The sequence below is a fragment of the Triplophysa dalaica genome, chromosome 12 (genome assembly GCF_015846415.1).
Source record: "Triplophysa dalaica isolate WHDGS20190420 chromosome 12, ASM1584641v1, whole genome shotgun sequence".
NCBI classification, from domain to species: Eukaryota; Metazoa; Chordata; class Actinopteri; order Cypriniformes; family Nemacheilidae; genus Triplophysa; species Triplophysa dalaica.
Window position 1 is genome coordinate 23,606,300 of NC_079553.1, and position 12,738 is coordinate 23,619,037.

The window sequence follows — 12,738 nt, forward strand, 5'->3', positions numbered from 1 at the left end:
AGCATGTGGGAGCTGTATGTTAACAAACATACTTGAGCCATAATGCTCTCGCCATATAACAAGAAGAAGAAATGTTTTAGCCCTAAAAATTGCTTTTATTTATGTGTGTTTCTGTCAGCAGTTACACGAAGCTTCGGTGTTGTAAGTAGAGCATGTCGGCATTAATACTTGCAGATTCACTCCAGTTTTTATGACCTTATATATTCATTGATGAAAGGTTTTTAGGCTGCAAGAGACATTTTAAATATAAGCTGTGGTCTCAATGAAACAGGTTTTTTGTTTATTTCCATATAGTTTACATTCTATCGGATTCTGGTAGTTTTGTTGATGAAGTGAAAGATAAAAACATTCTGATAACCTTCTTAAATGTCTTTTATTCTGTCAGGGGTCTGGATCTAATGATCATGTCAAGTTTGTATTGATGTTGGTGAGTACACCCCTAACCTTACAGCAGCAGAACAGCGAATGATTCTCGCCTGGTGGATCTGTCAGTGGTCTGATCAGTGCTAGACATTCGCCAGAGAAAACCACAAGCATCAGACACAGATCAGACCTAAAGTGCTGCATCTGCTCAGTGAGAGGTGTACTCACCAACATCAATACAAACTTGACATGATCATTAGATCCAGACCCCTGACAGAATAAAAGACATTTAAGAAGGTTATCAGAATGTTTTTATCTTTCACTTCATGTCTGTCTGTCTCTCTCTCTCTGTCTGTCTGTCTGTCTCTCTCTATCTTTGTCTCTCACTCTCTCTGTCTCTCTCTCTGCCTGCAACGAATAACCAGTTGTGTAGGCTGTATAACTAATCTGTATTGAAGTGGGTTAGAACTCATTGTAAAAACATGTACTAAGACATGTACTAAGATTTAGTACACACGACCCTCAGGGGTCGGTGCTTGGACCGCTGCTTTTTTCCATCTACACGACATCACTGGGACCCATCATACAGGCACATGGCTTCTCATATCACTGTTATGGCGACGACACCCAGATCTACATCTCGTTTCACCAAGACGATACCACTGTAGCAGCTCGCATTACAGCCTGCCTCGAGGACATCTCAGCTTGGATGAAAGACCATCACCTTCAACTGAACCCTGCCAAGACCGAACTACTCGTGTTTCCGGCACACCCTACAGTCCAACACGATTTCAACATCCATCTTGGCAATACCACGATCACCCATTCCAAAACAGTCAGGAACCTCGGAGTCATATTTGATGAACAGCTGTCCTTCAATGATCACATTGCAAAGACAACACGGTCATGCCGATATGCCTTATTCAACATTAGAAAGATCAGACCATATCTCACGGAGCATGCGGCACAACTCCTTGTCCAGGCCCTGGTAATCTCAAGGTTGGACTACTGCAATGCTCTCCTTGCTGGTCTTCCTGCAAAGGCTATCAAACCACTTCAGCTGGTTCAGAACGCAGCAGCACGCCTCGTCTTCCAACAGCCCAAAAGGGCTCATGTGACTCCCCTTTTCATCTCTCTTCACTGGCTACCGGTTGCAGCCCGTATCAGATTCAAGTCACTAATGCTTGCCTACAGGACTATCACGGGATCAGCACCGGCTTACTTCCACACTCTCCTGCACTCCTACACCCCATCAAGATCCCTGCGTTCAGCAAACCAGCGGCGTCTTGTATTGCCTTCTCATAAGGGCAGTAAATCGCTCTCCCGCTCATTCTCATTCACAACTCCTTCCTGGTGGAACATTCTTCCTATCTCTGTCCGTTCAACCACATCTCTCACAACATTTAAAAACTACTTAAAACACATCTCTTCTGTGAATACCTGACAAACAAATGAAAAAAAAAAAAAATACACTAACCCCTAACTTTCTCTCAACAGGTAGTGGTCTAGCTTTTGTTGAAACCAGTAACTTTGTATTGGCACCTAATGTATTATGGCTCCTGTATGAACTATCGCTTATTGCTCCTAAACTCTTTGTAAGTCGCTTTGGATAAAAGTGTCTGCTAAATGTCTAAATGTAAATGTAAATGTAAATGATTTATTTAAAACTAGAGTGCAGATATGTCAAGTGATAAATAATATAATAAAATCTGGTTCTCAATTAAAAAAAAAACTAAAGGTGAGAGACATAATATGTTGAATTATAAAGAACCAGACCCTAACCCTCAGGTTAGCGACATCATCATGAAGACGTCAGAGCGTGATGAGATTCTCTTTCTTACAAAACCCAGAACACCTTTTGCCCAGAAAACACAGAACGTAACCCAAACGTTAGTTTTTGGTTCCCTTAGTTTCAGGTTTTATTTTTTGGAAACAGAAAATAACCATAAAATAGCGTTCCCTGCTGGTTCTTTTTTGGTTATTATTTTGAAAAAGTAAAGAAAACTTTCCTGAAGAACCAAAAACGAACCTTAGAAAATAACGTTTTGGGAACCAAAAACTAACATTAGGGTAACGTTCTGGGAACCACAAATTGTTGGCTAGGTAATTCTACTACATATTTTTAATGTAACTTAATCCAGACGTTGTTTCCGCGTGTGTGGTGGTGAAAAATCCCATTTCCGTTGTGTTTTGAGCAGCATATAACACAGCTATAAGGTTCAAGCTGCAGTTCTTCTGGGATTTAACGTAAAAATGTTGCTAAAACACAAAATGGGTGTTGAAATATGCAAACTTGGCTACGGCTCTGATATGAGAATTTTATTTGCATCGTGGGGTTATGACTTTAATATTTTTATGTATTTTGTGTTTAACAGTCATAAGTTGTTGACTGTAGTTCTGAGTGAGAAGTCAACATGATATCTGTCACGCGCTTGTATATTTACAGGTTTGTGAAGGGGCGTAAACTACAGCTCTGTAAAGGTAAAACCCGGTCGGGTGTTTACTGCGCACGCGCAAACACCAAATTCCTCTTTTTTAGGAAGTCAGAAACAGACGAAGCGGCCGTTTCCTGCAGGATTGTACACGGATCATTAGATGAAGTTTTTCGACACATCTCCCACTCTGAGAAGCAAGAAGAGCATCCGTGTGAATCTTTAACAACACACAAACTCCGATGAAAACGAGTTTGATGGATATTTGATGTGGTGAGCGTTTAGTTTATGACCGCTTTTAGAGATAAACAACAACAACAACAGAATTAAACCCTCAAAAGTTGTTGGCTTCATGCAGTCAAGTTATAAGAGGTTCACTTTTAATCGCTTTGTGGAAACGTTCCGTCGACTTGCGTCTAATTTAACTCTTTAATGTCTCGTTTGTAAATATTCTTACAGTTAAACCCCATTTCTTTTGTCACCAGTTTATTTACTAGAGTATTATGGTTAAACTGTTGTAAGTGTATTTAAAGCATGTTGAATTTGTGGATACCGCGGTTTAGCTACGGTGGCTCTTAGTTTTCTTGGAAATACGAAACGACTGTTGAGAAATATGTTTGTGAGATGTTCTGCATGAATGTGAAGATATTAAAGGTGTTTGTCTTCTGTCTTTCAGATCTGGATGTGTTGTTAGTGTGGATGACTGAAGATCATCTTGAATCTTTGGCTTCTGTATGGGATCATGCAGACTGTTCTTTGGTTAATTATCGTTTCGTTCACGTTGAACTCTTGTATGAGCCACAGTTTGTTCACATGTGAGCCAGTGCGTGTGCAGTGGTGTCATGGCATGTCATACAACAGGACATTTTTCCCCAACATGCTTGATCATTATGACCAGGACATTGCAGCCACCAACATGAAGGTAAGCTTTGAAAAAAGAAAGCAGCCGTTTGAATTGATCTTTAGCATTCTTATGAGGCCAAAGGGAAAAGAAGTCTCACTTGAAAACTTACTTTACAAGACCCTTTGTGTTCTAATAGACTTTTTCACTATGTTCGAAAATAATGGATCATAACATTCACTTGTATTCGAGGTATTAAGTAAAATGTTTTAGTACTTTCACCATGGAGTCGTTAAATTCAGCAGGCAAAACAGTTGTCCATGTACGAAACAAATATGAAATGGATCATCACTTGGCTATTTCTCTATTTGTTTTTAAAATGGATAGCAGGTCTGTAATATAAACTCATGTGGTTTTACCCAGTATTTCTGTAAAGTACAGAGCACATTCCTGCACTCATCTCATTGAGGTTTAACTGACGTATTGAGCTGCTTTTGTAGACGTATCAAATCTTCCACACAGGAGAAAAGCCCTCGGCACTATTGTTCAAACCTTTAAACATGAGAGCAGGAAGGAAGGAAACTGCTGCTGGGAGAAAAAACTCCACTGCACTTCTGTCCATGTGCTCACACACACACACACACACACAATGCCACACGTTTATTGGAGGTGTATTACTACCTCTGCTCTTGATTAATATTCAAGACCGATCTCAAGAGATCGACAACAGTTTAAGTGTATGCAGATACAAAGGTTGACAGACAAGTACTTCATCATATCAATGCGTTTGAAACAGTCTTGTGTTTTCGAAAGAAAATGTAGATGTATCTATTTAGAGCACTTCATGATCGCTGTCAGAAACTCAACCAGCATTACAGAATATGTTTCTGCAAAGAATCGCTCAACTCCGCTCTTTATTGACATGTGTTGTGATCTCTGCTTTAAGCATGTGTGTTGTTTCAGATCTATTAAAAGCTGAATGTTTTCATGCACGTGTCAATATATTGTGTTCATCTTGTTTTTGTCTGATATTGTTGATTGTATGATATGAGTGTTCTATTCTGTCTTTCTCTTTGTGTAGCACTTCATGCCATTGGTTAACCTGCGCTGTTCTCCTGACGTTCATCTGTTCCTGTGTCAAGCGTTTGTTCCTGAGTGCACTGAGGACACGCGTGTGCTGCATCCGTGCAGAGAGCTGTGTGAGCGTGTCATGTCTGACTGCAGTAGAGATATGCACACGTTTGGCATCAGCTGGCCTTCAGAACTGCAGTGTGATGGGTGAGCGTGAGAACGTATCAACTACTGCAACCACCTTCGATTCATGGGGTTTCCATCATTGCACATTAGCACAGCAGTGTGAAACAGTGGCATTTTTAATCCATGAGCCAATCATTTCAGCACTTGGGTTATTTAATGCTCACAAGATGAAAGCAGCTGCTGATACACGCACACAAGCATGAAAAGACTTCTGTCATGAGCATAAGCCAGTCTGATATGTGGAATGAGATGTAAGGTGCCATTTTTCTTTAAAGCGGTTGACGGGTTATTGGTTGTTAGCATGGAGTTTCCATCTTTTCAGCAGGTCATGTATAATGTGGAACAGAATCTGATGTGTACCTGTGGAGCTTTGGACATAAAAGTGGTACTTCACCCAAAAATTAAAATTCTGTCATCATATACTCACCTTCAAGTTCAGCCATCCTCAATAGGCGGACTGCAGGCCGGATCCGGACCTTTGCTTGCATTAGCATTAGCATTATTGATCAGCTAGATAGTTCTAGTATGAATGGCATGGAAAGGCTAATTTAGGAAGTAACTTTGTTTTCTGAAAGCTTTTTAATTGTTAAATTACATTTGTTGTCAGAATATAAAACAAACGGCCTAATAAAATATAATATCTTTTATATAAATATGTCAGTGTGGGATAAATTGATTAAATATATAATATTTTCAAAAAACATGTTGTCTGGACCCCCATTTGGAAGAGAAAATAAAGAGTGGACCTCTTGGAACTTTAATTGAATACCCCTGTTCTAGTTGTTCCAAATGTGTCTAAATGTCTTTGATGAACACAGAGAAAGATATGGACAAATTACTTGTATATATTTTTTGTTCTGTTGACCACAAAAGACGACGACAGTTTTGGGGTACTTTTGACTGTTATTGCTTTTTTCCTACTATGGGAGTCAATGGGTGTTGATCTGTTTGGTTATAAGCATTCTTCCAAATATCTTTCTCAGTGTTCATCAGAACAAAGACATCTACTCACATTAGGAACAACTGTAAGGTGAGTGGCATTTTCATTTTTGGGTGAAGTATCGCTTTAAAGAAACCGTTTAAGCCATCCTAAACTTTTTATTGTTTGTTAGAGCTGTAAATCACTGACATTTTGTCTTTATCTGTCTTTGGTTGAATAGTTTGGAATCATGCCATGTTTCTCCTGCTGGTTCTGCTGTTTCGCCAGTTGAAGATGTGACCACACCCAGAAGCTCTCTGTCAGCCAACCGGGATCTGGGATTCTGGTGTCCTCTTCAATTGAAAACTCGCCCCGGTCAGGGCGGCTCATTTCTCGGGGCACAGGACTGTGCGCCTCCGTGTGACAACATGTACCTGAAAGCACATGAAGTTCGCTTTGCCAAGACCTTCATTGGCATTTGTTCTGTTGTGTGCTTGTGCGCCACTCTCTTCACCTTTTTAACTTTCCTCATTGATGTGAAGAGGTTCCGCTACCCAGAGCGGCCCATCATCTTTTACGCTGTGTGCTACAGTTTCGTCTCTTTCATTTATTTTGTGGGTTTTCTGCTGGGTAACGAGGCGGCCTGCATCAAAAGCAGCGTGCCAGGCCGCTCGTCCACGGTGGTGCTGGGCGCTCAGAACCGTGCCTGCTCGCTGCTCTTCATGCTGTTGTATTTCTTCTCCACTGCCGGGATGGTCTGGTGGGTCATTCTGACCATCACTTGGTTTCTGGCTGCTGGGCCCAAGTGGAGCTGTGAAGCCATCGAGAAAAAGGCTGTGTGGTTCCACACGGTGGCCTGGGGTCTTCCCGGAGCACTCACGGTCACTCTGCTGGCGCTGAACAAAGTGGAGGGAGACGGTATCAGCGGCGTGTGTTTCGTGGGTCTCTATGACCTGCCGGCATTGCGCTGGTTCGTTGTGGCTCCTCTGGCCGTGGCTGTGCTGGCCGGCCTCTCGCTGCTGCTGGCCGGGATAGTGTCTCTGAACCACGTGCGTCAGGTGATCCAACACGACGAACGAAACCAGGAGAAGCTGAAGAAGTTCATGATTCGCATCGGAGTTTTCAGCGGTCTCTATCTTCTCCCTCTGCTGACGCTGTTGGGGTGTTACCTGTACGAACAGGCCCGCCGCGGCTCCTGGGAGAACACCTGGATCAACGAGCGCTGTCAGGAATATGGCATTCCCTGCTCCTACAGCGTAAGATTTAAAACTCATAGGTGCTGGATGCGTCCGATTCTCTTTGTTTGTTTTACCTTCCTTATATTTTGTTTCTAGAGGACTGATGCAGACCGCCCCGAGCTCTTGCTGTTTCTCATGAAGTATCTCATGACACTGGTAGTGGGAATATCGACAGTGTTTTGGGTGAGCAGTAAGAAAACCTGCACAGAGTGGGCATCGTTCTTCAGTAGAAGTCGCAAAAAAGAGTAAGACCACCACCTTCTCCTGAACTTGACATTCATTCAGATGTGATGCTGGGTACAGTAAGAGTTTGTTTAAGATGAGTAAGAGATGAGAGTGTGCTGTTTCAAGGAAAATAAATGTCAGACATTTTCTACATCCAGTATCACTTGGACGGCAGAAACGCACACAAAACATAGAAGTCTTACTGTGTGGCCGCAGGGACTTGAATTCTTAAGCAAAATAAAATGTGTGATGAAATGTGTGATAGTTTTGACCTTTGTGTTTCAGCCCCATCAGCGAGAGTCGCCGTGTTCTGCAGGAGTCCTGCGAGTTTTTTCTCAAACACAACAGCCGCGTCCAGCACAAATCGAAGCACTACAAGTCGACTTCGCATAAACTTAAGGTCATCTCCAAATCTATGGGCACTAGCACAGGTGTTCAAACTCCGGTGGTCAGCAACCATGAGAACACCGCTCTGAGCCAAAACCTCTCAGATCGGCATCGATCCTCGGAGACTTCCACTCGAGATCGGGCCGAGTCGACGCCGGCCGAGAGATGCAGTTCCAGTCGCATCAGCAGCCGCACCGAGAGTCTCCGCAGGTTCACATACGAAGCTCAATTATGTTATACAGCTTTAAGTATTGGACAAACTGGTTCATTAAAATGAAAGGTTTTACTTTAATTATAGTTGATCAAAGTGATCCGGTATGCATTTGGCAGTTTTATTCAAAGCAAGAGTGACACAAGTCTTGTGTTTGGTAAACATGAGCATGTGGGCCATAGAACTGTACTGAAACAAAAACATTCCTTGAATCCACTTATCTGACTGTATTTGATCAACTGTGTTTAAGGGATTTCTGTGTGATCGCAAAAGTTTTCCTGCTGTGTTTTTAACGCATCTGCTCTTTTATTGCTCTTTGAAGGATCCCAGTAAAAGACACATTGGAAACTGGCCGCAGTGGGACAAACTCCCAATCAAATCTCCGAGTGGCCGTGACATCAGAATGAAGAGCTTCCGCCGCCGCCGCCTTCCTCTCGTTCAGCATCTGTGTATTCAGCACTGGAAGAATCATTGAAATTGATGTTTGTGTGTTCATGTGATGATAAAATACCCGTAGACTTTCAGTTTCATGAGGACATCAATTTATCTGCATTTCTGGAGTAGCAGGTAAAGAATTGCACATTAGCGGGTTAGTCCTTACACTGGCTTCTAATCTTAATCAAAGAAAATATCCACTGGTTAAGATTTATGCTTTTTATATGTATATAATTCTTAAACTTGCGTAAACAAGTTGAAAAAGTAATTATACAAAGGCACTTTCACTGTGCTCCATTATGGATTTGATATGTTATGCATGTCATTTTGCAAATGAGTGACAAAGAATGTTTGGTCTCATACTCAGAATGTCACTGCGTTGTGAGTTGTAATTAAAAAGGACTTTTGAATAGAAGTGAATGTAAAAGATTATGAAGCAAATTCCTGGACAGGTATTAGGTTGAGCCAGGACTAGACTCAGTTTAATTAGAGCATTTGAGCAGGGATGTGATTTTTCCATCCTCACTGGGATTACCCTCGTAAATTGCATTAATGAGATTTTTTTATTTATTTGTGAAGGGTAAGGGATGTGTGTGTAGTCATCCAGCTGGATCCTTTCAATATGTAATTATGGCAAATAGTTTTTTAATGATATAACGATTAACATTAGACTTTTGTTTTTTGGGGGGCAGGGGGGTTTGGGGCAAACATGCGTTCAGTTTTCCTTCCTTTTATCCATGTCTGATATCATGCCTGTTTAAGTAGTTATAACAAACATGCCTTACAAAAGAAAAAACATTACTTGTGTGCATTTTGAGAGAACACGAAGGCACTGATGTATTTTTAAGTATGTCAATGCCAGTCAGTTTATACAGCTCTTACATTTATTCTTTATTCGAGTCTAAAACAAGTCTAATCCCTGTCTGGGACACCACCACCAAATGTAACATTCTCTTTGCATTTGGAAGATAATTTCTCAGTTAGAGTTTAACTATTGTTGTAATGATGCACATTTATATTGTGTTCTGAATCCTGCAGGTCAAGTACTGCTGTAAATGTTTGATGTATGGGACAGTTTTTCAACTTCTGTGTACGACACAGCAAGTATTGCTTTCTGTACCTCACAGTATATTATATACTTCTGTAGTGCACATTTTTATTTTGAGCAGAATAAAAATCCAAAGGAGACATGTTCAGAATGTAGTGCTTGTTTTGCAAAACCTTGTAGTGTAACTGATCTTTGTTCAGTGTCTGATATTCTGGATCTCGTAATAAACCATGATGCGTCTGGTATCTTATAGACACTTCTTACCAGCAGTTAGTAATGCCAATCTACATTTTATAGCAAATTTTTATGAACATTGGAAAAATTCATAATACATATATATTATTCTTCCTGTTTTTATATCAGTTCCTTTTTTAGGTCCATTCCGTGTAAGCAGTGTGTCTGGTCAGGTCAGTCATGCTAATCATTTCGAGTGTCTCATAGTCTCTGTAAATTTAATACAATTTTATACATCACCAATAGACGTGAGACATTTGATGCAAAAAAAACTTTCTTAAGAGCACTATAAATTTAACAGAACAACGTCACGTTTTCTGTATATTTGGTCATTTTCAGATTTTCCATGTATTCTATATTTCTGTATGCATGTAATATTCATGAATCTATCATTTAAGACGCTCAAATAGGTGAAAGTAAAAGCATGTATTAAATCAAAAATCAGTGAAAACTCAAACGTTTCAAATGCTTTGAACAGGTGTCCTGAAAAGACATGCCACCCGTTAGAATGTGCTACCAAGCACTCGCACATCAATGTAACGTCATGTTTGCGCTTTAAAATCAAACTACCTGTTTATTTTATACTGCTACGACAACTGATAAGGGTATTTTCGTTGTTAACTCATTCTTAATATTTATTTAATACGGGTAGGACTATTTGATAGGGTATTTTGCGCTGTACATTAATCCTACATGTTTATTTGATATTGGTAGGATAATATGGCAGGGTATTTTGTTTTGTAAAATCTTCCTACCTGTTGGTTTTGACGATATGGTTTAGATTATACCATTTAGTCCTTTTAGATGTTTTGTTATTTTCATATACAGTTTTCCATTCCTGCGGTAGGAAAATCTTTCTTTTTTCTTTCGTTCTTTCTTTCTTTCTTTCTGTCTTTGCTTTTTCTTTCTTTTTATCTCCGGCAATGTGATTTAGCAATGTTGTATTGTATCTGTGGCAATAAATAAATAAAGAAAACTTATAAAACATCACGAGAGCCTCACACACGTGTTTCTTTACGGTGAATAAGATATACCAAAATATATCTCATCCTTACATCAATAACATCACCCACCGTACGTGTATTACATCATAGCATCGTTTTCTATGGACGATGAGAAATTATTTAATAAAGTGTTATAAATAAAGTGCATGAATATAGAAATTAATAAATACAGACATGCATGCTGAAATGAAGCAATAAAGGTAATAATCAAGTAACAAGTTCAGAGAAGGGTTCGAACCGGCGATCAATAAATCATTGAGACGAAGGTCTGACGGCCTACATGTGTCCTACACCATGATGTTTCAACCGCTTAATTAGAGCAGTCATGACGAGTGAGAACATTCATTCATGTAATGACTCATTTATTTGTTTATTGGTACATTTATCAAGTTGTTAATTTAATTTCAAGTCATTTTCAGAGCATCAAAAAATCCACTGTATGCAGAGCGGAGAGTGTATCAAACTCAAGTTCTTTTTGTCCCTATGTTGCTTTCTTTGGTGCCGCTGCCATGGTGAATCGTTATATCGGAGCTCCATTGATGATAGCGTTTTATAGTCTTGGTGCACGCGGTTAACATAACTAGGGTAAGCCTACCCAGAGTAAATTAAACGAATTTATATCAGCTATTCTGAAACCAAAAATTCAAAGTTTTTGAGTTCTAGGTTTAACCTAGAATTGGTTGAACCTTCTTATTAAGACGGGCCCACTGAGCAACAAAAACATTATAAGTGAACGTAGAGCGCCATCTTCCTTCTACTCATCTGTATTACCTCCTCGACCATTAACACACATTTATCAACATACTTTTCACTCGTGTTCCTATAAATCACTCTGTTTATGTAAATAATGTCAATTTTTTTTCTAAATTAAAAGTTAATAATATCCACCTGTTGAAACAAGCAGGTTGGGTGACGCAATACGCAGTGATACTAAAAGCTGATTGGCTGATAGGTCGCCTTTGATAATGATTGGTCATGGAAAGCGAAACGTGGGTATTTAGAGAGTTTAAAAGGCGGTTTGATGTTGATAGGGATGTTAATGTTCTTGACTTCATCTGGCTTTTGTTCGGCTAACAGTTGGCGGCTCTGTTGTGAGCTAAAGGTCAGCACAACTTTTACGGTATCAGTCTTAGTTATTGAATTATATTTGTGTTGATCTGGAGTGTTTAAGGCTCCCTTTTTCGCTGATCTGCTTGTTGCTTTTACTTGCTTGTAAATTAGCTTCATTCATGCGTGACTTCCGTGTTTCACAGAACGAACCCTGACACTCTCCGGTTGGTGAGACTTAAAGCAGAGAGAAATAAAAAAAAAAGGAGAATGGGTTAATTTGGCGGATGTTGTACATTTTGGAAGACCACAGTAGAAGAGGCGCAGTTCTGCTGTATTTAAATGTTCAGTAACTTGTTTAAGGCCTGGTGAGTGACTAGGGATGTTTTTTGGGGTCTATTGTATGAGTCTTGTGTGCGTGTTTCTTTATGCTTAAGACTGGTTTGGTGAGCAAGCAGAGTTGTTTCTAGAGGTTTGGTGATGCGGTGGAGATTTTGCTGCAGGTCTTTGGATTTTATGGTGGGTTGCAAACCAACTTAATAGGTGCATACTGCCACCTGCCGTGATTGAGTGTGAAGAGAATGAACTTTTCACTCCTAAATCCTACTATATAACCCTAACTCTTAATAAATCTCATGATTGCATATATTTGTTTACTGTGGGTGTGATGAGTGAGTGGAGATGTTTCTACAGGTCTGGTGAGTGAGTGGAGATGTTTCTACAGGTCTGGTGAGTGAGCGGAGATGTTTCTACAGGTCTGGTGAGTGAGCGGAGATGTTTCTACAGGTCTGGTGAGTGAGTGGAGATGTTTCTACAGGTCTGGTGAGTGAGCGGAGATGTTTCTACAGGTCTGGTGAGTGAGCGGAGATGTTTCTACAGGTCTGGTGAGTGAGCGGAGATGTTTCTACAGGTCTGGTGAGTGAGCGGAGATGTTTCTACAGGTCTGGTGAGCGAGCGGAGATGTTTCTACAGGTCTGGTGAGCGAGCGGAGATGTTTCTACAGGTCTGGTGAGCGAGCGGAGATGTTTCTACAGGTCTGGTGAGCGAGCGGAGATGTTTCTACAGGTCTGGTGAGCGAGCGGAGATGTTTCTACAGG

General features: G+C 40.5%; 1 protein-coding gene across 1 annotated transcript; it reads left to right on the top strand.

The window, feature by feature from the left end:
• The first annotated feature begins 30 nt into the window (after positions 1 to 30).
• Positions 31 to 9,496, top strand: fzd6 (frizzled class receptor 6). Its single transcript, XM_056762898.1, has 8 exons — positions 31 to 141; positions 2,903 to 3,068; positions 3,472 to 3,717; positions 4,718 to 4,914; positions 6,054 to 7,068; positions 7,147 to 7,295; positions 7,561 to 7,872; positions 8,196 to 9,496. Exons 3-8 carry the CDS (start codon positions 3,538 to 3,540, stop codon positions 8,278 to 8,280), a joined length of 1,938 nt encoding a protein of 645 aa, XP_056618876.1. The 5' UTR covers positions 31 to 141; positions 2,903 to 3,068; positions 3,472 to 3,537; the 3' UTR covers positions 8,281 to 9,496.
• Positions 9,497 to 12,738: the final 3,242 nt, after the last annotated feature.

Excerpts from the sequence above, each read along its gene's own strand:
- fzd6 (XM_056762898.1), top strand. The coding sequence starts at position 3,538 with ATGCAGACTGTTCTTTGGTTAATTATCGTTTCGTTCACGTTGAACTCT. Across the intron at positions 7,296-7,560 it reads AGTAGAAGTCGCAAAAAAGA|CCCCATCAGCGAGAGTCGCC; the intron begins GTAAGACCACCA and ends TTTGTGTTTCAG. Across the intron at positions 7,873-8,195 it reads CGCACCGAGAGTCTCCGCAG|GATCCCAGTAAAAGACACAT; the intron begins GTTCACATACGA and ends TGCTCTTTGAAG.